The sequence below is a fragment of the Falco punctatus genome (genome assembly GCF_963210335.1).
Source record: "Falco punctatus genome assembly, chromosome: 15".
Taxonomy (NCBI): Eukaryota; Metazoa; Chordata; class Aves; order Falconiformes; family Falconidae; genus Falco; species Falco punctatus.
The window spans coordinates 1915609-1940379 of NC_137595.1; the positions used below are offsets into that span (position 1 = coordinate 1915609).

The window sequence follows — 24771 nt, forward strand, 5'->3', positions numbered from 1 at the left end:
GTGCAGCCAACAGGACATTGTACTTCCAGTGACAGGTGAAACAGGATGTTTCATCTCAGATGTTGAGGAAAAGTAGTGGAGTTTTTTGCAGGATGACCACTCTGGAGACTCAGCAGACAGCTGCCTACTAGTGAACAGTTCTTTCCTTCTGTCTCTGGTAATCTGGAAGGGAAAGAGAAGAGAGGCAGTCGCTGATGGCAAGAGGGAATTAGCCAAAATGTTATAGGAAAACATATATTCTGTTTATATCTCACTAAGTAGAGAAAGCGTTTGCTACCCCCTTGGGTAGCAGCTGGCTTTAAAATAGCATATTTGCACCTCAGCCAGTCATTTCAAGTTATTTTAGGGCACGCAGAACAAAAGTTTGTTTGAAGTCCTCTCTTCTCCTGCTCCCTATTTTTGTTCTTTCTTCACTTAAGGGTCAGTTTCCATTTTATGAAGAATCCTTGTTTGCCTTGACTTGACCTTTTCCCCACACCCCCCTTCTATCTATGAACTTTATGGGTGCAGAAACCGAGTTAATATGGTCTTTTCCTTCACTTAGAATTTAAATGTTCTTAGGGAGGGATAAAAGCCACAAGCAGTGTCCACCACTGGCACAGATCCACTAGCGACAGAACTCATTCCTATGTTGTTCAAGGATAAATAGCTACTTCTACCACTCTGAAGTTAACATTTCCATTCAAAAGTCACCCCATCTTTTAGCACTGTGTGGATAAGCCCTGCTCTGCAAGTTTTTTTCTATGAGGGCAGCCAAAGCCAGTCCTTACTGTTTTGTACCTTTTGGTACCTGTCCTTATCCCCAAATCAAAGCCTAATGTTCTTTCTGATCTGCAGGCTTAACACCATCTATCACCTTAGACTTGCAACTGCTAAGCTCAGGTGGAATCAGCAGGGATGCACAGGCATCTGCATCCCAAGGAGAAAATGCTGCTAGGTGACTGGACTTGGAGCTATCGGGCACTTACTGTAGGGGAAGTAACGCACACGCATGGTGATTTCACGGGCCGTCTTCAGGATCTCCACAGCCTGAAAGCAGAAAGAGTCACTCAGTGACCAGACCGTGCTGGAGAACAGGAAAAAGGAATGCATCGCAACTGAGTTGGTGCAGGTTGAAAGGTCGGACAGAGATGGTGTGTGAATGGATTCTCTACCCTGTCCTTGCTCCAGCACCTGGGCCACAGGAGTGCTCACCTTGCTGTGCTCAATGTCCTGGAAATCCACATCGTTTACTGAGAGCACCTGGTCCCCTTCCTGCAGCCCAGCTCTGTGCGCATCCGAGTCAGGGATCACCTGTGAAAGGAAGAGCAGAGACAGTAGCAGTGACCCTTGGCATGGCCAGTGCCACAGCTCCCCTCCATGCAGCCAAGGCAGTCCAGCTCCAGAGCCGCCCCACTGTGTCCATCCAGTGCACTCACACGGGACTGGGGAGGATGGGGAGTACGGACTGCAGCACACCAGCAACACTGTGGGTGGGGAGAGATGAGGAAATGGTGCGGGACTGTCTGATTGCTGCTTAGTGTGTAGGAAATTACAGCTATGAGTCTGGAGGTGCATATAAAGCATATGACAGTCTCCCTGCACACCCAGCTGGCTCAGCAACACCCAAGGGAACAGACAGAATGCAGGGAGGGAACGACAGAAGGACAGACACACCTTAGAAATGAAGATTCCCAGCTGTGAGGCTTTTCCTCCCCGGATATTGAAGCCCAGCTGTGAGAGAAACCAGCAGTGAAACACAGTCACTTGCTTTGGCCCGGGACCCTTCCCACTGCTAACGTTGTCTCTTGGATGGAGCAGAGGTGTCAGTGCTGCGGCACTCGGCCGGGCAGCAGGGCGCACCAGGCCCTCTGCTACCTTCTGCACCATGGCAGCTTGGCCAGGCGAGGGGCCCCCTGTTCCCTGTCCTTTATCTGCTCCACATTCCAAAACACCGTACTGCTCTGCCTCGCCCACGAAGCTTTCCCCTCCCGCTGTGGCACGGCCCTTCCCGGCGGGGGGGGGGCAAGGCCTGCCCTTAGCCCCCCGCCACACCGAGTCCCCGGCTGAGGGGAGGGCCACCGCCTGCCCGGGCCGGGCATCCCCCGCTGCGAGGTGCTGCCGCTCTGGGAGTACAGCAGCCCCGCAGCTGCGCCCGCCGCTTTCCGCCAGGAAAGACACCGGGAAGGACGGCCGCGAGCCCAGCACGGGAAACCCGGCGCCGACGGGCCGGGCGGGCAGGACCCGCACCCTGCCGGGGGCGGGGGGGAGGGGTAAGCGGGTCTCACCTGCGCTCCGGGCGGCTTCTTCAGGACGATGGTGCGGGGCAGGAACTGGGTGAGCTCGTTGTTGTAGTCGGGGTGGTACACCCTCTGCAAGGCAGCGCTGCGGCCCTCAGGCGGCGGCACCGGCCGGGCCGCGCCGCGCCACCATCCCCGCCACTCGCCCCCGGCCCGACCAGACCAGGCCAGGCCAGGCCCGGCCCCCCGGCCCGGCCGCCCCCCGGCCCCTCACCTCATGCGGCGGCACCCAGGCGGGCGGGCTCTCGTAGGGCGGCAGGAAGACCACCGGGAAGTCGTCGTAGGGCAGCCGGCCCTCCATGCTGCCGCGCTGCCTGCCGGGAGCGCCGCGCCCCGCCCGTGCCCGCCCGCGCGGCCTCGCCATTGGCGGCTGCGGCGCGCGGCCCCGGTTTGAACGTTGGCGGTTGCGGCGCCACCATCACCCAGAGCAGTGGCGGCTCCAGGTGGGTCCCGCAGCCGCCGGTGAGCCCCCCCCAGCTCCGCCCCGCTCCCCTCCCCTCAGGTGGGACCGCCGGTGGTCGCTATGCTTCCCCGCTCCCCGCTGGGCCGGGCCGGGAGGTCGGTAGCGGGGGCGGGGCGCTGGCGCGGCCTAGGCCCCAGGGTGCCGGGTTGGGGGGTAGGCCGCAGCGCCGGGCTCCTCCAGGGCGGGCCCTACCGGGCCGCTCCTACCAGACCTCACCTGGCTGTGTTCCTCGGCAGGGCGGCCCCGGTGGGTGAAAATGGTGAGGGAAGATGACAAGGTGATCCCGGTGCGTGTGGCGCTGCGCTGCCGTCCCTTGGTGCCGAAGGAGACCAGCGAAGGGTGCCAGATGTGCCTGTCCTTCACGCCGGGGGAACCGCAAGTAAGGAGCCCGCTCTCTGCGCCGGGGGTGGGCCGTGCCTGCCCCGGCTCGCTGTCGGGGTGCTGGGGGGGTTGGTCAGCGCTACCTGCTCTCCTCTCCTCCACAGGTGGTCGTGGGGAGCAATAAGTGCTTCACGTATGACTATGTGTTCGACCCGTCTGTCGAGCAAGAGGAGGTCTTTAACACGGCTGTTTCCCCTCTCATACGAGGCATCTTCAAAGGTTTGTTATAACTGAGTTCAGGCTCTGTTTTCAGACATTGGGGGTTTGGTGGCCTCGGCTGTGTGGATAATGGTGCTGTTTAATTCTCTGTTTTGACTTGCTTTTTGATTTCCTCAGAAAATACAGTCCTGTGCTAACTACATACTGACCCCAGCCTCTCATGAGAAGTGCCAGATCTTGTCTGCTTACAACCTGTTGTACCCACAGGGCTAACAAAAGGACTTGTATGTGTTCTTTGGATCAGGCAAGAGGATTTTATCAAGAACGCTACGAGTATTGATAAGCATCCCATACCAGAACCTGTTAGCGATGTGCAGTGGAGCTGGGATGACGGAGAAGTTACACTGTGTTTCTATGACTAGCTCTAGTAAAGCAACAGCACGTTCTTGAAAGGGCTGGAATAATTTTATCAGCATTTTGGGGAGCTTTTCACTGACTTTTTTTCCCCCAGATGTTGCTATCTGTGACCTGTGCATAAAGATTGTGTGAACTGATAGTGAGGGGCAGTGCTTTTCTGGAAGGATGCTTTTACTAGAATGCAGCTTTGTTCCTCAAAGCTTCCTCTGGTTCCCATGTCTGGTTCAAACTGTCTCATCTGGGCTGACTGTCTGATCTGGGTGTCCTTTGTTCCCCCAGGGTATAATGCTACTGTCTTAGCCTACGGACAGACCGGATCTGGAAAAACATACTCTATGGGAGGTGCCTACACTGCCAATCAAGAGCATGACCCTAGTGTGGGGGTCATCCCTCGTGTAATCAAACTACTATTTAAGGAGATGGAGCAAAGGCAGGATTGGGAATTTATCCTCAAAGTTTCTTATCTAGAGGTAAAAGTTGCTTTGATTTTCAAAATATTATAAAGTTATGAATTAGTGATGAAATGAGCTTTAACGAGGCTACCTGCTTCAAGTTATAGGTATTTATTAAGTCAAAACCTAAGACTACATAAGGTCTTGTCAGGAACTGGGTTCTGAGTCCCAGGTATCTTTTTGTATAGGTAAAATGAATGGACTGTCATACAAAGTTAGCTGTGATTTCACTGTAACTGTACATCTTTATGCAAATGGTTCTCTTGCAAGGCTGTGAACCCTGAACTGCTGTTCTGATGTTTTCAGATCTACAATGAGGATATTCTAGACCTGCTGTGCCCATCAAGAGAACGGCCTTCTCAAATCAGTATACGAGAAGATCCAAAAGAAGGCATAAAGGTCTGTTGCCGTGTTAGATATGGGTAGGGGCAATGTGGCTAGGGACGGATGTTTTGGTGAAATAACTGTCTTGACTCCTTGACCACTGCTCTGTATTAGTACATATGTAATCACCACAACTACTCACTCCTCTCAAAACTGAGCTGTTGAAGATCCTTAAGTGTACTCAGATAACAACAATAGGTTAGGAATTCACAACAAAACCACTTTCAAGCCCTATTCTGACTTTTTTTTTTTTTTTCCAAGCTGAATGTGGTGAATAACTGAGAATGTTATACTTCAGGTTCCTTCACCAAATTTCAGATTCTGTTGCAATTGTATGCTTCAGTATGGCAGAAGTAGGGTGTAACAAAGGGATCCTGAGGGGAAACTATTTAAGTGGCCAAATTATTTTCTTAGCAGTTTTGTACAGATGTGTGCTTACAGTGTAGTGCAGAAAAACCTTGTGCTACTGCTTGCTCTGTGTACACATTTTGTAGTTAAACTTCCATCTCTCAGTTGTGTTTCGTTCATACAGTTTCAGTTTGCAGTGGTGGATAGGTTGGCAGTTGTTTTTTGCACAGCTTAGGTGTGTGTGACACCTGTAGCTTTTATCTATTAATATTTTTGTTATGTGTAATCCTGTGTTGCTCACTTGCCTCTAAAGTACTGGGGTGCGACTCATCCATGTCAGTAGTGGCATTGTGATCCAGGGAGACAGAGAAAGCACAGGCTTGCCAAGGAGTATGACGAGTCCCTACTACTTGGTCCAATCTGTCCTTTATGTCCCTAATACCTGCCTCCTCTCTACTCTATTCACACCAGCCTCCCCACCACATCAGCCAGTTTTCCCCTTCCTCTGCCTGTGACTGGCACAACTTTCAGCTACCTGCTTGGCTGAGGATATCTGAGAGCAGCTATGAATTTCTCCAGAGTACTGGGATGTCCTGCTTCCATCCCATAGCCTAGTTGACACTAAAGCAGGCACAGAGGAACTTGGTGTGTGTACACAGGAGTAGGATGAAGGAGAGGGGATGTGAATTAATGTTACTGTTAGGAAGTTCAGAACAAATTTTTGGTGGGGGAAGTTTATCTTAAGCCTTCTGTCTTGAAGCGAGACTGGCTATTATGGATGCAATAACTATACAGGGACTTCGTTTTGCCTGCTGTAGTCTAAGGATAATTTTTCTCTTGTAAGTTGGGGTGAAGAGGGAGAGGATAAATAATTCTTTCTTCCTGGATGCAGATTGTAGGGTTAACAGAAAGAAATGTCACCTGTGCCCAAGATACTGTATCCTGCCTAGAGCAAGGGAACAATTCCAGAACGGTGGCCTCCACAGCAATGAATTCTCAGTCCTCACGGTCCCATGCCATCTTCACCATTTGCATTGATCAGAAGAAGAAAAATGACAAGTAAGTGTGATCGTGCAGCCACTCCTAGCAGATGTTAGGAGTCAGACTTACTCAAAGTTTCATTGTCCTGTGTTGTGGTTTAACCCTAGCTGGTAATTAAGTACCACACAGCTGCTTGCTCGCTCCCCCCTCACCCAGAGAGCTGGGGAGGAAAATTGGAAAGGAATTTAAAACTTAAGGGTTGAGATAAGAACAACTTAATAATTGAAATAGAATAAAAATGAAAGAACAATAATAACAATGATGACAATAGCGGCGGTGGGGGGGTGGAGTATAAAATCCAGACGGGAAAGGAAGAAATATGTGATACACAATGGAACTGCTCACCGCCCACTGACTGATGCCCAGCCAGTCCCTGAGCAATGACCTGCCCACCCTGGCCAACCCCCCAGGTATATATAGCAAGCATGAGATCCCATGGTATGGAATACCTCTGGCTGGTTTAGATCAGCTGTCCAGGCTGTGTCCCCCCCCAATTTCTTGTGCCCCTCCAGCCCTCTCGCTGGCAGGGCCCGAGAAATTGAAAATTCCTTGACTTAGTATAAACATTACCTAGCAGCAACTAAAAACATCAGTGCATTGTCAACATTGTCCTCACATCAGAGCCAAAACACAGCACAGTACTAGCTTCTAAGAAGATAACTAACTCCATCCCAGCTGAAACCAGCACATCCTGTTGTCCTTTCTTGGTCTTGGATAAACTCATCTGAGCTATTATGGAGGCAGTTATTTGGCTGCCTCTAATATGCATTATATTTTTCAGCCCAGTAGCTCAACTATAGTAACCACTGGACTGCTCCTTTCCTAACTACATGTGTACTTGAGAGAGTAAAATAGTTTATTTCTGTCATAGGAACTGCAGTTTTCACTGCAAACTACACCTGGTTGATCTTGCTGGCTCAGAGAGACAAAAGAAGACCAAGGCTGAGGGAGACAGACTAAAAGAAGGTCTGTAGAAAAGGGCTACTATACCTTGGGTTTCCTATTGCTTTTCAGTTAATATTAAAGCATACCAGTAATTTAACCCCTCTAATGTGCCTTTTTCAAATCTTCTTTAATGTTTTTCTTTAATAAGAGCAGTAAATTGCCAGTTCCTAGCTATTGAGGTGGCTCTACTCACTGTCATCTGTTTGTATGCAGGCATCAACATAAACAGAGGTCTCCTCTGCCTGGGGAATGTAATTAGTGCTCTTGGGGATGAAAATAAAAAAGGTGGGTTTGTCCCCTACAGAGACTCAAAGCTAACAAGACTGCTGCAAGGTAAGAGACAGGTGATGATAAAGCCTAAATTTATAGATGCACTTTAAATAACAAAGTAGCAAAAACCCCAACAGCCATACAATCACAGTTCAAAGCAGTAGCTGCTGTTGACAAAGGGATTGCATTTATTGGTTTTGTTCCTCTTCTCTCTGAAACTAGACCTTTTCTATATGCTTATTTTTAGATTGCAGGTGTATTGAGATGGTCTCATTTATGAGTCTAGCTCTTCTGCTGTTCCCATGTGATAGGAGGAAACGAGCCAGATTCAGTGTGTGGGCTTTTTTTGGTGGGGAGAAGGAAGTTAAGGCTGGAAGAAGGGATCTACTATTATACCCTAATTATAGCTACTTAATGGAGGATACAGCAACCAGAATGAAGCCCCAGCTGTCTGTGCCTTCACTGTGTGCCATGTTTGTGGTGTTCTGTTAGTCTGAATATCTGGTCTTAGTGGTACTTATTTTTCTTAGAGTTGCAATGTTCTTTTAATACATTTTCTCTAAATTAGCCTTTGATATGGCCATAGCTATAGTATTGCAATTTACTGGGATTTTTTTGGTAGTTAAATAATTCAGTACACAAAGTTAGTGTCTTGAATGTTATTCATATCTGAAAGTATCTAATGAAAAGAAACTGGATTATGCAGAGCTTGATGTGGGGCCCTGTTTTTTTTTTTTTCTCATAAAAAACTTTTAAGTAGCCAATATGTGTTAGTGTAAAACCAAAGGATAAAATGCCATGCAGCTTGATGATCTGAAGAAACGTGTTCTTAGGCAATAATTCTTTAAATTGGAAGACAGTGTGAATTCTGGTGTCTGGACATGTGTGAAGGTCTTGAGTATTATTGTGTGGGAGGAGATGGGATAGAATTATGCCAGAAATTACATACAGAAATTGCAGCAATTACAGAAATTACTTAACAGGACAACAATATTACTGGGGCATCTGATGTGAAATCATTGATGTTTAGAGCTGAGACGTAACTTTGGCTTTAAAAAAAAGCTCTTCAGTATGGTACTGACTGGGGCAGAGGAGAAAGTAGACGACAATGACACAAAACTACAGCTGGATATCTTCTAGCTGTAGTTTGGAGAGGCACTTGTGTCCTTAGATAATCTTACTAGTCGTTCTTACTCACCCTCAAAGCTTTAATTACGCTTTATTATTTTTTTTTCTCAGACTCTCTGGGTGGTAACAGCCACACTCTCATGATTGCCTGTGTAAGCCCAGCGGATTCCAATCTGGAAGAAACTCTAAATACTTTGCGCTATGCTGACAGAGCAAGAAAAATAAAAAATAAACCCATTGTGAACCTTGATCCCCAGGCAGCTGAACTGCATCATCTAAAGCAGCAGGTACGGCATGCTTACTTCATGTGAGAGGAGTAGATATGTTGGTTTGGTACTAAGTTCAGTAAACAGTGAGCAAAGGCATAGGATGTCTAGCTACACAAGATATACAAAAAATATTTAGTGTGTGATTCTTGATGGCCCTGTAAGTGCTGTAGAAGGAAATACATGAATGTTTCTTGTAATCCTACAGCAGTTATTCAATGCTATAGAAAAAAGGTGATGTTAGTGTGATACACATTTCCCTTCCACTGAACAAATTATCTCCTGCCCATTAAGCTACAGGCAAAATTGGAAATACAGCGCTGGTTGCCTTGCTGACATCACATGCCTGTATCCAGCATGGAGTGGGAAGTGGAGAGTGTTCCTATGTAGTCAGCTTCAGAGGGAAATAAGTTGCATAAACTAGAAGTGGTTAAACACAAAGCCAGAAGTCCTCAAGGGCTGGTCTGTGGGTGAGGGTTAACCAGGCTTGCTGTGCTCACTTGGCAGCATGCATATGATACAGTCTTTCGTGCTGCCTCTCCAAAGGAAAGCTCAGTAATCTGATTCCACAATGGAGCAAGTAAGTGGTTTTGCTGACTGCACAGGAGTGTTCACCAGAGCCTAGTGAATGTTTATTAACGTACTGTAAATTCAAACGTATTGTAGTAGCTTAGGAAGATAAGTGATCTGACACTCACGAGTCATGTGAAAGGTAGCAACAGAGAAGTGGTTCAGCAAAGTGGGAGACCTTTAGATCAGCAAGGTTTCTTGACACCCTGCACATTCAGCCGTCTAGTTACTGCATGGAAAAGTTTTACAAGAAGTAATTGTTTGTCTTTCTAGGTTCAACAGCTGCAGGTGTTACTGCTGCAGGCCCATGGAGGGACCCTCCCAGTGTCTATCAAGTAAGATCTGTAGATTAATGCTCAGTATCTGATGGCCATCACATATCAGCAAAGGCTCTCGATCTCCTTTGCTCTAGACAGTACTGTAGTATGAGGCTAGAGTAAACTGGTTGCTTTCTGATAGGATCTGGACTTTTTTTTCTTCTCTTCTTTTTGTGATGCTTACTGAAAATTCTATGCATGTATGGCTCATCTACTTTTGTAGTAAACCTCTTGCGACTGCAAACATCTGTTGTAGAAAATATGAGAGGAACTAGGCAATGTATTAGAGTTTCTCAGGCCCATCCATCCCTCTTTTCCTCACCCCTCTACCCCTAAGTGTAGAGCATCTCCATCTCCATTGTTCTTGAGCACAAAATGCAGGAAAGAGTTGGATTGTGTAGTGGTTGTCTTCTGAGGACATTTCAAAACCCAAGTAAATGCAGTTTATAGACTTATCATTGGTTAAACAGCATTGCTGTTTCAAAAGGATGTTTTCTTCTCTTGCAAATGTCTACTTTTGGTATGCTGCAGTACTTATATTTTTGAATTCAGATTAGACTTCCTCCAGTTACTTCTGTTCATCTGCTACAACCTATACTTATTGTAAGTTATTTAGGAAACTTGGAGGTAATTTCAGTGCTGTTACAAACCTCTGGCAAAGCCAGTTCACAAGCAAACTGGTCCTTAATGTTTCAGTAGTACGGCACCTTTAGAGAACCTTCAGTCCCTGATGGAGAAGAACCAGTCACTAATGGAGGAGAATCAGAAACTGAGCCGAGGGCTGAGTGAGGCAGCTGGTCAGACAGCACAGATGTTGGAGAGGATCATTCTGGTAAGGTTCAGTTACCCAAGAAGAGCTTTAAGTTGCATGACTTGCCCTGTTAGCTGAAGGATTATTCATAGCAGCTCCTGTACTAATGGCCTGTTAAGAATCTCTCTTCAATGTTCTTTTCACATTTATTTCAAATCTCTAGCTGTCAGTCAGAACCAAAAGTCTTCCAGACCCTGTCAGAGCCTACAGATCTGGTGACTTCAGTGGGGAAACCCAGACCTGAATATTTCAGCTTTCTGTTGCTTTAATGTTTTAAATACCAGCACTTGTGCATGCTTTCTTTCCTTTTTCCCACGCTGCTCTGCTTTGTTTTGATTCACTGCAGTGTATATTCCTGTGGAAAAGGCTAAACAAACTGGTAGCTATGATCATGCAAGATCTTTCAGCACATTGATTTGACACAGACTGACAAATCTTTTGCTACAAATAAATTAGCTGTTTTCTGACTTGTCTCCTACAATTTATATAATTCTGACTTCTTTTAGACAGAACAAGAAAATGAGAAGATGAATGCCAAACTAGAGCAACTTCAGCAGCATGCTGTGTAAGTCTATTCCCACACCCTGCTCATGCTGAGGAAATGTCTTTCAGTATTAAATGTTTTTGTTGGGAAAAACTGAATACAATTTCTCATTTGTATGTTCAGTGGGGAAGTTGTTCCTTACTGGCACGTGTGACACAAATGTGCCATGTAGTACCTGGGGACTTATTCCCACATCTGCATTACAGGTGCAAGCTTGATCTGCAGAAGCTGGTAGAGACTGTAGAAGATGAGGAACTAAAAGAAAATGTAGAGGTGATTCGTGATCTGCAGCAAGTATTGGCCCAGTTGCAGGTAAGACTGAATCCAGGAAGAGTGAATGCCAAGTGAGTTTACTAATTAAACTTAAGGTTCTTCTGCTAATCCTCTGAGCAGTGGATTCAGTTCTGCAGAAACCTTGCTTAAGAAGCTCAGGCATTACAAGTATTCAATGACTCTTGATATCCACTTCAAAACGAGCTGTCCTGCTGTGCTTTTAATGCTGCAGAAAGGCCACTTGTGCTTGAGTGACTATGTGTGGTGGAAAAAAAGGAGGAGTCTCCATAAAAGAATCTGATAGTGGGAGATAAGTGTGGGTTTACTATTCAAAAGTTGGGAGGAGAATTATAAACTTGGTAGTTGTAATGAGCAACACAAATTGCAGGGACCTGAAATTGTTAAATAGAAGCTGTCAAATCTTTGTCTAATTTAATAACTTCTGTTCTCCCTTGCTAGACGTTCCTCCTGTTCCCAGAATCCTTACTCTTGTGAGGAGCTGGCTTGCCAGTGCTGGAGTTCAGGGAATACTAGAAAGAATGGCTTGTCCAGCTGATCCAGGAGGAGTATGCTCACTTTTACTAAAGGATGAAAACAATGGCATCTTCTTTCCAGAGAGAGCTTTCTGAACAAGGAGAATAACCAATAGGCCAACAGGCTGCTAGTAGCTTCATTTTACTTAATCTTTCACTTTTGACCAATGTCATCTTCTTTGTCCTATATAGAGTGAAAATGCTGCCACAATGGAAGCTGCTGCAGAGATGGCAAACTCTGAGCAGGATGCTACAGCTGTAAGTGAGGGGAGTACAGCAGTGCAGACCTTACCAGGGGCATGTTTTTATACCTTCATCATTTCTCTTTTATCTGCGTTCTTATGCTAGTTTTTTAATCCAAATGTTTGGTAAATAATATGTCACACTTGTGCTGCCTTTCTGTGCTTTTATTTGCTCAGTGTGTTCGAGATCGATAACCTGTTCTCATTTCTGAATAATTGGGGGGGGAGAAGAATTTGAAGCAGTCACATAGAGCTTTCAATTGGCCTCTCCTGCTCATTGCTGTCTCCTCCAGGAAGCAGAAATGGGCCAGGATACCAAGAGACCATCAGATGAATTCAGCACTCAACATGCCCTCCGTCAAGCACAGATGTCCAAAGAGCTGCTTGAATTGAATAAAGCTCTGGCTCTGAAAGAGGCACTTGCCAAAAAAATGACTCAGAACGATAGTCAGCTGGAGCCCATTCAGTCCCAATACCAGGTAAACTCTTCTGAAATAGTTCTTGTAATGATATACTCAGTTTGTTTTTCCCAGTTAATGTGGCTGCTCCATGCTGAGGAGGGAAGGAGGAAAAGATCTATCCTCTCATGAGCATGTTCTTAATGGGTTTATTTCCTTAAGTGATTCACTGCCCCCTTGGGCATAGTGGGGAGTTAACTGTAGGTATCAGCAGAGAAGGTGGAGGGATGACCATGCCCAGCTATTTACAAAAAGCTCTACCACCAGAAGATGGTCTTTTCCCTGAAATAAGCTATTAGCTACTAGCTGTTGTATGTGAAATGGGCTCCTCTGCTTTTTACTTGGAGGTTTGCTTGGCTGCACCAAGTTAAAATGCAAGTACTTCATTGTTAACTCTCGTAGTACAGCCAGCTGTACTTCCCCTGTTCACCAGCTGTGCTGGGATCTCCCATCTCTGAAATTGTTCAGTCGTAACTTTTAGTTTGTCACAGTGGTTCTGTGGACCAGCTAAGGTTTCAATGTATGGCAGTGTAGCCCTTTTGGTGCTTATAGTGCTTTCAGATAAGGTGGTCTACAGCCTATTGGAATGTGGTTTCTCGAGTTTTCCTGTCTTAAAGCTGTGTCTCAGAGTGTAATTTCAAGGTTTTTATTTGGGGGCTTACTACTCTTGTCCTTTCTAGGCTAATATCAAGGACCTGGAATCAGAGGTCAGCAGTTTGCAAAAAGAAAAGGAGGACTTGATCCTTGCTCTGCAAATGGCAAAGAAGGATGTCAACCAAGCCAAGTAAGAGTGACTGTGCAAGCCATGTGGCTTATAGCACTAGAAGTTGTGTTAGTGCACCTGTGCAAGTTCATTGTCTTGCACTTTTACAGTTTGTAAAAGCTCTTATTTTGATGCAAATGCATCCCTTTAACACGCCATGTGAGTTGTATGAACTGCAGAGAAGCCTGATAGTGGGCATTCATCGGTGGGAAAGATGTTAATACACAACTGCTTCATTCTTCAGAAGGTGTTTCTAAAGTTGGAGAGTACTTGTTTGAGAATAACAGTTATTGGGGAGGCTGTCTTTAAAGTGTGATTTCTTTACAGACTGAGTGAACGGCGTCGGAAAAGACTTCAGGAGTTGGAAGGGCAAATCAGTGAGCTGAAGAAAAAGCTGAATGAGCAATCAAAGCTCTTAAAGCTGAAGGAATCTACAGAACACACTGTCATCAAACTGAACCAGGAGATCAGGGTAACTAACCCTAGCATGGAGTTCTCGGGCTCGCTCCAGTGTAGACAAAGCAGTTTCCAGATGGAAGGCACTTGCTTTCTGTTTTGTTAGACTGTAAATCCAGTTTTTGGCACAATTCCTTTCGCTATGTGACCACGATTGCTGGAGTAATATAATAGGCAGGTGACTACTGGGACTTGGAGGAATAAGAAGTCCAAAGTGTGTTCTGGCTATAATCTGATCATGTGTTGCCTCAGTCTAAGCACTTGATTTCACTTTGATTTCCATGTGTATACTGTGCATGTGTTAGTCTCCCCTTTATGCCTTAAGAAATGAATTCCTGGGGTTTAGCACTTTGAGAGTGTCCTTAGGCGTGCACTCTGAGTGGGCAGCACACTGTAGTATTTCCCATCTGCCACTTCCCACCCCGACAGACGTGCTAGGGGAACATAAGTTGAAACTAACCAGAATGCAAGTACTGGACAATTCTTCCAGCCATTTCTGTTTTTCAGGAAATGAAAAACCAAAGGGTACAACTGATGCGCCAAATGAAAGATGATGCTGAGAGATTCAGGCAATGGAAACAACAGAAGGACAAGGAAGTGATCCAGCTGAAAGAACGGGTGAGCAAACAATAAGCCCCCAAAGTGTACTTCCCTCTGAAAAGTGAAACAAATCATTAAAGTGTTTGCTGCAAGGCTTTGTTTAACTAGCAAGCATCTGAAAAACATCTGGGGACCGCTTTGAAGATAACATAGTTCATATGGTTGCCACCTTTCACCGGCTGTAAACGGACTCGCTTATGTCTGCAGATCTTAGCTGTTAACACACTTGTTATGATTCAGCTCTAAAGCAGAAAGCAAAAATTAATAAACATTTTAAAATATTTAAAGTTGTAGGATTTGGCCACAGAAAGGTTGGAATTTAAACTTTCAAAGGAATATTGAATGTGCAGGTAAACAGAACTGTTAATGAAACCCAGCTGCTTGTAGCATTCAAGTGTAATGGACAGCAAACATCTGTTCTTGAGTTCTGGTCTCCCAGGAGTTCTTACTGTAACAAGTTTGCTCCTCGGTGCTTCATGGTTCTAAGTCTTAAGCTTTTGATTTGCAATCTCTTACAGCCTTTAGGCTCCTAAACCTTTTAATGGAAAGTGTGGAGCCCTTTCAGGCCTAACAGCCATTTGTTCTCAGAGGCATTACAAGGCTTAAGCTTGTAATGATCACTGAAATCCTTATCGTGAAGCACTTGCATTACAGAACAGCAAATGTAATTGTACTGTTCTAGGAAGCGTGAAATTGGCCATAGGTGTTACTGTGACACGTTAGGACAGATGGAAAAAAATTACATTATTTCCCTGCAGGATCGCAAGAGGCAATATGAGCTATTTAAGCTGGAACGAGATTTCCAGAAGCAGGCCACTGTACTTCGGCGCAAAACAGAAGAGGTAAGGAGCCAGTATCTGCTAGAAACTCCTGGCCAGTTCCAAAAGTTCTGCAAAGTGTGGTTGGAGGTAGTAACAGAATATGCAGAAACTTCTTAAAAGCAGTTTGGAGGTCGGGAAATAGGTGCTTTTCTCTCTGTAGAAAAATACCATGCTTCTGTCTTGTGGCCTTTGAGGGATTCTAGTTAAATGTTTCTTAAAGGCTAAGACACCCTTTGACATCAGGTAGCTGTGACAAAGCTAGGGAGTGTAGAATGAGCTCGGTGGCGGTGAATTTGCTAGACTGCAGTTCAGAATTCTTTCAGGATGGCTGTATAGAATAAACCCATCTTGAAGCCATCATTTGGGATACTACCTTTAAGGCCTGGAAGCAGATTTTTTTTAAACTAGGAGTCTCAGCAAAGGAAATGAAGTCAAGGACTCTAGTCTTGGCTTAATTCTGAAGTTGTTCTGGCTCTATTAACCTTACACTCTCTTCTCATCATCTCAATGTCTGGCTTGCATTGAGTACCTCATGTTTTCAACCATTGCAGGTTAAGTGAAGTAACTGCCGTTCAACTTTTGTGTAAAATATTTTACAGGCAGCAGCTGCTAACAAGCGCCTAAAGGATGCTTTGCAGAAACAAAAGGAGGCTGCAGATAAACGGAAGGAGAGTCAAAATCGGGGAATGGAAGGAGTTGCTGCACGAGTAAAAGTAGGTGACTGTTGTATATTCCAACAAACAACGGGCAAGCTTAGATTTGTTAACTCAGTAGGTGCTGCTGGGGTTGATGGCTGGAAAGCGGAGGGGAGGAATATGGATTTATGTATTGAGGGAGGTATTGTGATTGTCCAGTTTATCTATGCAGGCATTTCAGAGAATTCAGTCCTGAAGTTGAGACTACAGTGAGCCACTGTACTGGATTTTGGCTTTTGATGTGCTTTTCTTCCTCCAGAGCTGGCTTGCAAACGAAGTAGAGGTTCTTGTTAGTACTGAAGAGGCTCGACGGCACCTTGCAGACCTTCTGGAGGACAGAAAGATCTTGGCGCAGGAGCTCCTTCAGCTTAAAGAGAAGAAAGAGGCTGGGCAAAACCCCCCTCTAAAGCTCAGAGTAAGAGGGGGAAGTACTGTTTTCCTTGTCCCACACTTCTGGCTGTTCAGCAAGTACTGTCACTTATTCATTCCTATTTGACCTTTTCCCTCAAAAGGTAGGGATGGCAATGGTTACTTTTCTGGAAGAAAGGGTTAATGTTGTTACTGTCCTCTGGCTTCTCAGGGAACAGTTACTAAAGTAACTTGTTACTTATTGCAGTGAATCAGATGGATGTGAGTGGGTCACCCCCCCTTATCACAGGCTTATGCTTTTAGGAAGGAGCAATGGAATTGAAGCCATAGGGAGATATTAGAGGCTTTTAGAGTAGTATGGCTTCTCTTCGCTGAAATGTCTGTAAATGAAAGCTCGGTCTTGCATGCATTTCTTCACCTGTTGCTTACTTCTGTCCATTGTTGCAATTCTTTAGAGACGCACGTACTCCCTCACAGATTTGCAGGCTTCAGAGATGGACCTTTCCATATCAAAGCAGATTGAAAGCCTGGAAACTGAGATGGAGCTCAGGTAAGGCAGTACGGCAACACTGACTTGCACATCCTTGTCTCTGTGTTTGGGGTTTTTTTTCCTCATATCTGTCCACAACTCTTCTGTGAAACAGAAGAGAAAGTAAAGTAACTTATACACTGACACTAAAAATGAGAAGAACATGTGGTTTTCCTGGTTTGAATGTTTCCAGAATGGGGATACAGGGACACTACTTGGTCACTAAGATTGCTGTTTTCTCAGCTGTTTGTGAGCATCTCTGTATGAGGGAAACATGCACTTATAATTGGAAGTGTGGCAGGGAGGAGGAACTCCCTGGTATAGCATTGCAGACTCCAGGTGCCATATTAAGCAGTCAAAACTTTTAACTCGATCTAGTTTGTCTAATATTCTGCTAACAGTAACTTTAGCCCAGGTTTTCACTCGTGTTGTAACCTTGAATGCATGCATTCTCTCAAAGGAGCGCTCAGATAGCGGATCTACAGCAGAAACTCTTAGATGCAGACAATGCAGATCGTGCGAAACAGTGTTGGGACACTATTGCAACAATTCTAGAGGCTAAATGTGCTTTGAAGTATCTCCTTGGAGAGGTAAATTCTGAATTTTCCTATTTGTATTACTAATGACAAGGGCTGTAAATCTGCTTAGCCAGGAACGAAAGGAAGTTACTAACAGGCTGACAGCAGTGATGAATAAAAGTGAAGCACTCTTGTACTGGATGAGGTTTATTTCCCTCACAACTTCTGATTAAAAAATTCTCCTGTACTGTAGATCACTTTGGGGAGGGAAATCCAAAAAACAGGAAGAAGGAAATGAAATCTATGTGGGTCTGGAGATACGAGCTAAAGCTGTTCTTACAGAATGCTTGCATGGGAATAGGAAAAGGGAAGAGAAAAAAAGTACCTAAAAATACTTCCTGAACAAGTAGGCAGTCTGCAGGGAAATGAGGGACATACGCTCCGAGGTCAGAGCAGAAGCAGTGTGATGGATATTGAGACTGGAGCAGACTGAACAAGATTGATGGTAGGAGAGGGTAGGAATTGGGCTCATGTGGAATCAAGGAAAGAGCAACTGAATGATAGAATCGTATATCAGTCCCTGGTGCTTGGAAATCAAAGGAAAAGAATGAAGGAGCTAATATGGGAGAGCATTTGTTTTGGGGGTCCCCCCAGTACTCAAAATCAAAGTGCTGCAGGAAAGGAGATCAATCTAGAACTGCTAACAAGACTTCCTGCTATCTGTTTTGCACTTCCATACTAGTTGTCAGATGTCTAGCTCCGAATCTCTTGGCTAGTTCCCTGTTGCTGATGGCCAGTCCAGTTCTTAGGGTGGCTGGAAGTTAAACAGAAGTGCTTTGCCGTCAGACCACCATGTCTGTACCAACAGACATCAAATGTGGAACTCATTGACCCAAGCAATTAACTTGCTTTTCTTTTTCAGCTGGTCTTCTCAAAAGTGCAGGAAAGCAAGTTGGAGAGCAGCCTACAGCAGAGTAAAGCCAACTGTTCAGACATACAAAAGATGCTGATTGAAGAGCGAAACCATATAACAGAGATGGAGGCTGAGTTCCAAAATCAGCTTTTGGTGCAGGAACAACATCACCAGGAAAAGGTAAAACCCAGGTGATAGAAGTCCTGAGGGCTCCTTTGTCTTGGGACTCTGGGTCTCAGATCTGCCTGGTGATAAAGGCAAAGGGGATGTGCTGAAACAATCTGTCGCTATATGTCTGATCGGGATTTGTTACTCTTGCAGACTGTTAACAAAAGCCCAAGAAATCTCCCTATTCATCTTCTGTCCTATGCAAGTTGTCTTACTGAATAACTTTTTGCAGTGCTCTAAGCGAGGATGTTCCACCTGAACGCAAGATAACTTTTAAAGTAGATCAGGGTGGAATCGTGCTGGGAGTAGCAGAAAGAATCTTTCTGAAATTGTCAAGGCCTTTGCCTGGGTTACCAGATTTCTCTTCAGGAATTCATAGCTGTTTACCTCTGCCATATTAACTTGCTTTTAGGTTCTGTACCTGCTTAGCCAATTTCAGCAAAAAGAAGCAGCAGAGAAGAAATTGGAAGATTCACGAACTGAGCAGGAGAAACAGCTGCAGGAGCGACTCAGGTTTCAGGTAAAGTGTCTGGAACGTGGCTTGGGGAGAGTGTGCTCATTAGGGCTATCTGTTACTTAGAATAGTAGCTTTAGAGTAAGGAAGGTGCAGCAGGATTGAGAGTGCTTCTGTCTATAGCTAAGATTGCTTGATGCAGTTGTTCAGAGAGGATAGTTGCTTTACAGGTTTGAGTAAAGCTTGTGGATTTTTTCTCTTGTATATCTTCTGTTAAATAAATGTAAATGCAGCAATGAAACCCACCACAATCTGACCAGTTCATGCAAACGTCTTCCATGCTCAGAACATGTTTAGTTAGGATATTCAACATGCTATTACTAATCCTTTGCTGTACAGCTCCACTGTGCTATCAGCAACAGAAGAACTTGACCTTATAAATATGTTTGCGTTAAAGGGGAATGGAGTAATTTAGCAGGAAATAACCCCTCCAACCCTGCCTTCCAACTCCTGTCACCGAGGTGAGAGATTTACAACAACACGTTACAAGCTGCACTTTGTCTCGTCATTAAGAATTAAGTGGTGTAGCAAGCTCCTGTGGAAGGGCATGTTCAGTGATGTATTAAAGCAAAACCAGTCCTAGGTGCACCTAACTGGGAGACAAACCTTAGAAATAGAGGGAGTTTTTGATCCTTTCAGAGTGACCATTTAAGATATAATTCCCTCTGTATTAGCAGTTATGCATTAAACAAGGTAGTAGCACTAATGGTTTTCCTGATCTAGAAAGTCAGAGCTGATCTCTCGTTGGAGAATACAAAGAAACCCCTCTGGTGTTGCAAGAAAGATACAAACAGAAAAATCTGTCCCAAACTACTTGTGATACCCCTGCGTAAGCCTGCAGATTTCATCTTGTCTTGCAAACAGGAGGAAGAGCTGGAGAAAATGAAGGAGATGTGTGAGAAGAACCAAGAAATTCTCCAGGAAAATTACACTCTTAAACAGGTAAAGATCTGTACAGACGTAAGTCACAAGAGCTTCCTGGCAGTTGGGTTAATGTATTTAGCAAAGCTAACTTTTTTGTCTCTCAACAGAAACTAGTGCTCCTCCAAGTTGCCAGTGGACAGAAGCTCCATCACATTCAGCAAATGCCACCTGAGTCCCCAGATTCTTCTTTTGATTATATTCCACCCAAGGTAAAAATGCTGCATGCCAGTTCCCATGCTTACATTGTACCTGGGTTCTTTTCAAAAGTTAGTGTTGGCTATTAATAGTTTCTTTCTCCCAGGCTGCTTTTTACAAGGCATCCTGTTCTGCTTGTTGAAGTAAGCCGGGTCCCTACTTCAGACAGTCCTTAAGGCTTCTGTTTTCAGAATACTTCTGAAACTAGCTTGCAGTAGTTCTTCAATCTTAAAAAAAGCAAACAAAACCCTAAAATTGTTTCCTCAGTGTAATTATGTCTGACTCTGTATCTTCCTTAGTAATCCAGGTGTTTTCTCTGTAGCATTTCTAGTCTGTGAATCACGGAGCAAGGCATCTGTTAAAGATGATGTAATCATTGCCTTGCAAAAGAGCTAAGTCTTAGTGCTGGGAGAAATAAATGTTTTATTTTGTCAAGACGGACACAAATCTATTTCCAAGTGTTTGTCAACTATAGCAGTTTAAAAATTCAGTCAGTCAATTTAATCCTGACAAGTTGATCTCCTCTCTAACCGCCTTGGCTGTCTTGAGAGGAATGGGGCTGTGGTAGTGGTACTCTGATGTGCTTTAACAAAATGTAAACCTTCTGTTATTTCTTCTGGGACTTCAACCCTTGTAATTTCTGTGTGTAGCCAAAGGCTCGCCGGCGAACGACAGCAAAACCCCATGCACCATACAGAGAAATGGATGTCAAAGAGCTGTTCTCTGACTCGGAGGAGTCTGGAGAGGAAACGGAGGATGCAGACTGGGTTCCGGTAAAAGTAGTCAAAGGAGCAAAGAGAAGCACGATGGGGGTAAGATCCTGTTACCTTTTGACTTGTTATTACCTACGAGGGATTCACGTGCCTGTCTCCCTAGGATCTAGTATGTGTACAGAGAAACAGTGAGACTGTAGTGTCTTCACTATTGTTCTGAAAAGCCTTAATATGGTGGTACTGCTGGCACTGGTTGTGTATGATCTTCTGACAGAAAGAGCAAAAGTTTCCTATAGTCAGCAACACCTTCCTAAATAGTTTTTTATTGGACAAGTCGTCTTCTACCACAAGACACAGGTGTTCTGTCCTGCTACCTGTGGCTGAACTGGCCTATATGTTTCAGATGGCAGCAAAATAGTGAGCCCTAACAGCAGCCTTATTCCTTCACGGAGCCTATTTTAGGGGAGAAAAAAAGGGCTGGCCTGTCATGTATTCCTGTGTACCGTTCCCACTGTGGTGTACTGCGGCTCCTAGTCCTGATAGAAGCCTCAGCTTCTATCTTCTGTTTGTATCAGTCTGCTGGGCCTGGAGCTTCAGCCTGCCGCTCAGTTAATTCCTGACGCGGTGGAAGAGATGACCTGAATGTGCTGAACACAGGCCGCTGTGAGCCAGTAGGCATCTTTGGGCTTGAATTGCTACGAAGCCACATCTCCACTGTGAGCCTTGTTCTTCCTGTTTCACAGGGGGGGTTAAATTATTACACACTTCACCGTTGAGTGACTGAAAATGCCAGCAGTTACCACAGAAAAGCTTACGGATTTTAAGACCTAGCTTTAGTTCCTCTCAGTGGAGCTTGTCAACCTGAAATACAGTACTGTTAGTGGTTTGGGTTTGGGGAAGTTCTGTTTGGCCATGTTGCAGGAGGAAGGGTTTGTGCCTGACACTTGGCTCCTCTGAGTTCATTTTAAATTAATTCAGCCCTGCAGAACTCCAATGCAAATTACTGCTAGTTCACACCTGTAGCTTGGAGCAGCTGGGCTGTGCAGTCTGCTACTGCTTCACATACCCAGATTAGCAAAGAGATTCATTGTTCTGATGTGCCGTGAAAGAGCTAAATTAGGTCACCTCCATCTAGATGGAGGACGCTAGGTGTGGTGACTCAGGTTTGCCTCCTAGTGTGTAAATGGTAGCTTGTCTAACTGACACTGAAAGTGGCATCCCTTTGGATAACTTGGTCAGGGACTGAGTAACTGAAGATGCTTATCTTGGAGATACTGAAGCAAGAGATGCCTCTGTTGGGGGAAAGGCCTTGTTTCTTTTCCTGGGGTGCAGGACTGGCCAGAAAACAGCGAAAGATTTGTGGCAGCTTGGGGATGGTACTGTCCACTAGATCACTTCAGGTGTTGACAACTGTGTCAATTCAGATGCGGTCTCTAAAACACCAAAGCTCTTTCTGCATGGAATTCTTTTCTTACTCAGTGCTCTTGCAAGGGCTGGTGTGGAAATAGACAGTGTGGCTGCAGGAAGCAGAAGATGAGCTGCACTGAAGGCTGTAGCTGTGACTCAGCAAAATGTAGAAATAGAGACCGTGGCTTCCCGGTGAGTAGTGCTGTGTTTGTGCGCCTGAAAGGGCTTCACCCAACATCATGCACAGTTTATCAAGGTGAAGCATATGCACCTTTCTGAAACATTACTAACTGTCACTGTAATTCAGTGTTTATCTGTGGTAACTGAGTATAGAGTCTTCCACTGCAGTACCAGGCTCGTGCACTAAATACAGCAATTTGGGAGATATCACGTAGGTTTACCTGCTGCCATTTGTCAGCCACAAATCTGGGGACAAACAATTTAAGTCTGTCTTCTACAACTTCTATTTACTAAGTGCATCTTTGGCTTCAGATGGCACAAAAGCTTAACTAATTTGCAGATATTCTCTTTTATTAAGCATGGAAGGGTTCATTTGGGGAGGGAGTTGTAGCAGCAGGAAGGTTCATGAGCAGCTGATGGTCACTAAAACTCTTGCTAGAAAATTCTGCCTTGCTCTTGGATCTTAAAGATTTGAAGCAGAGACCTCCCACAGTAAATCTTTAATTATTGACTATTTTATGAAACCAGTTGCCTGACAGGCATCTAGCATCCTGTACTATGAATTACTTTGCAACTGGAAAGAAGGTGGCTTAGGTACCCCTAGTGTTTCTTCAGCCGTTGGTGGGAACGGAAGGGATGGATGTTGTAGAAGTGCTTCAAAATGCTACTGCCCCTCAGGATGCCGCACTGTGTCAGGACAAATCAAGGGACTCTGACGGCTGCTTCAGACTTGAAGACCCCACTGAAGTGGCTTCAGGAGAGACTTTCTTTCAGCCTGTGTGTGTCACACCAACTACAAAGGTAATGCCTAAAGCTGTAAAAACAAACAGTGGTTCTGATTGTGCGCACACTATAGCTGGTGATGGATCTGAAAGGAGAAAAAAACCAAGATGATAGACTGCGGCTAGAAAATTCTGAACAGACTACAGCTGTCAAAGCAGCTTGTATTTAAGTCTTGAGTCTGTTGAGTTTCCATACGAAAATCTTGCCGTACAGGTTTGTCATGCTTTCCTGCTGCACCCTTCAGCTATAAGAGAGGGCAGACTTAGGGCAGATATTGGGAAGAAATTCTGCCCTGTGAGGGCGGCGCTGGCAGAGGCTGCCCAGAGCAGCTGTGGGTGCCCCATCCCTGGGGGTGCTCAGGGCCAGGCTGGACGGGGCTGGCGGCAACCTGGGCTGGTGGGAGGTGTCCCTGCCCCTGGCAGGGGGTTGGGGCTCGGGGGGCTGTCAGCTCCCTCCCAGCCCAAACCAGGCTGTTGATAATTGAGGAACTCACGGGACAAAACTGTCTAAATCCAAACTTACTATTAAGCCATTGTGTACTCCAACTTGGCAGCTGTAATCTTGTCTCAGCTGAACAAATTCACTTTTCCCATGCGTACCTTTGCCCACTGTTCCAAATACTGTCTCTTCCTGCTCAGCCCATGAGTTTCTTTAGAATTTTGACTGAGTAAAGAAATCAAGCAACTCCTGATATTGGCCTGGCAACTTCTGTATGTGCTGCCCCCAGCACAAGCTGGCTGGCTTCTTCAGGGTGGGTACCAACGCCAGAACTGTCTTCCTTGCTTTTCTGATAGGTCCTGAAAGATATCACAGACCAAGATGTGTTCATCAAGAAGCCCAGCACTACTGCTGCTTCGCAGCTTGTGAGAGATGAGGAGTCACAAGAGAACCAGATACCATTTATAAAGAGAAAGAAGAGAATACTGAGTAGCAATACCAGCTTCTTCTCAGGTTGCACCCCTATCAAAGAGGAGCTTGACTGACGAGCCCAAAAGATGCTCCATGACTGGGTTGTGCTGTGCTTCTTCACGTGATGTTGCTCGTGACTTTTTAAAAAAGTGTTGGGATCTCTCCCTGTGGCAAAAGCCTGATGGCTGTTGTGCCTGGCAGCTTCTGCCTCAGCAAGGGAGCCAGACACTAGTTCTTGCTAGATGATGTTCAATGCTTTGTAAATATGTGTATGTCTGAGTCTTGGGCCAATGGTGAGAGACTTTCCTTTGGAATTTCTGTAGTGAGTGGAGGTGATTTTTATCCAGGTTGCTCATTCCAGCTGCTGCCTTCATCCTGAGCTGTGAACATGTGGGGTACAGTTTAATCGGTAGTCTTGAACTTTGCATTTGCACTGGAACTCTGAGTAGTGTCTCTCTCAGCACAGATGAGGAACTGTCCCAAGCTGCCACCCGAAGTGCAGTGGCGCTTGATCTCGGGCGGCACTGTGCCTGTAGTCTTAAACTAGCTAGCAGGTATGAAATGGTCAGTATTCCTGTACCCTTTGGGGCACCGGTCTGTCCTTGTTCGATGAATTTAGAAGATTTCTAGCCATCTGTGAATATTGTAGTAATTTGAACTTTGTTGTAGCTTTAATAATAAAGTAACTAATAAACACCCCTGACTTTTGATTTTGCATTGTGTACAATGAGCCACACAGGCATGCTGGGGTCTCTGCAATTAAATTTGGCCTCAAAACTTTCAGCAGTTGTGGTGCTGACTGCCAGTAGGACTAGCTCTAGCTCTTTTTCTGTCATACCTTACTCAAAACCTAGGTAGCCCAAACAGGGCACTACTCCTTTCCTTTTCCCTTCATTGTCTCTTGGTCCTAAGTTTTGAGTTACAGCATGAAGGAAAAGCGACAGATTTTTTTTTTTTCCTCTAGTGGTACTAGTAATAACCTAGGCCTACCCTTTGACTTGCACATGGATGCCGCCCCTTCCCTGAGCTTGTG

At 45.2% G+C, this 24771-nt stretch overlaps 2 protein-coding genes across 5 annotated transcripts; one reads left to right on the top strand and one right to left on the bottom strand.

The window, feature by feature from the left end:
- Nucleotides 1-933: 933 nt before the first annotated feature.
- PDZD11 (PDZ domain containing 11) lies at nt 934-2580 on the bottom strand (the record flags this gene model as incomplete). Its single annotated transcript, XM_080365201.1, has 4 exons — nt 934-1029; nt 1195-1293; nt 2268-2351; nt 2494-2580. The coding sequence occupies 4 exons, from the start codon at nt 2578-2580 to the stop codon at nt 934-936; spliced, it is 366 nt and encodes a 121-aa protein (XP_080221327.1).
- Nucleotides 2495-24434, top strand: KIF4A (kinesin family member 4A). 4 transcript variants are annotated; one of them, XM_080366290.1, is made up of 31 exons: nt 2495-2741; nt 2979-3121; nt 3228-3342; nt 3979-4169; nt 4458-4550; nt 5776-5942; nt 6796-6890; nt 7083-7202; nt 8379-8554; nt 9377-9438; nt 10117-10252; nt 10738-10796; nt 10982-11087; nt 11774-11839; nt 12117-12302; nt 12962-13065; nt 13372-13516; nt 14008-14118; nt 14859-14942; nt 15521-15634; nt 15876-16031; nt 16441-16535; nt 16975-17104; nt 17955-18125; nt 18526-18633; nt 19492-19569; nt 19659-19760; nt 20397-20558; nt 21939-22058; nt 22725-22847; nt 23624-24434. In XM_080366290.1, exons 1-31 carry the CDS (start codon nt 2579-2581, stop codon nt 23810-23812), a joined length of 3870 nt encoding a protein of 1289 aa, XP_080222416.1. In that variant the 5' UTR covers nt 2495-2578; the 3' UTR covers nt 23813-24434. The 4 variants fall into 4 exon arrangements, with proteins under 4 accessions (XP_080222416.1, XP_080222417.1, XP_080222418.1 ...); XM_080366291.1 differs by having other exon boundaries at nt 10120-10252; XM_080366292.1 differs by having other exon boundaries at nt 2621-2722.
- Nucleotides 24435-24771: the final 337 nt, after the last annotated feature.

What these genes read in the sequence shown, in the direction of transcription:
- KIF4A (XM_080366290.1), top strand. Translation starts at nt 2,579, where the DNA reads ATGCTGCCGCGCTGCCTGCCGGGAGCGCCGCGCCCCGCCCGTGCCCGC. An exon ending in GGTGGGTCCCGCAGCCGCCG is followed by an intron (nt 2,742 to 2,978) that starts GTGAGCCCCCCC and finishes GTTCCTCGGCAG; the next exon opens with GGCGGCCCCGGTGGGTGAAA. An exon ending in CATACGAGGCATCTTCAAAG is followed by an intron (nt 3,343 to 3,978) that starts GTTTGTTATAAC and finishes TTGTTCCCCCAG; the next exon opens with GGTATAATGCTACTGTCTTA.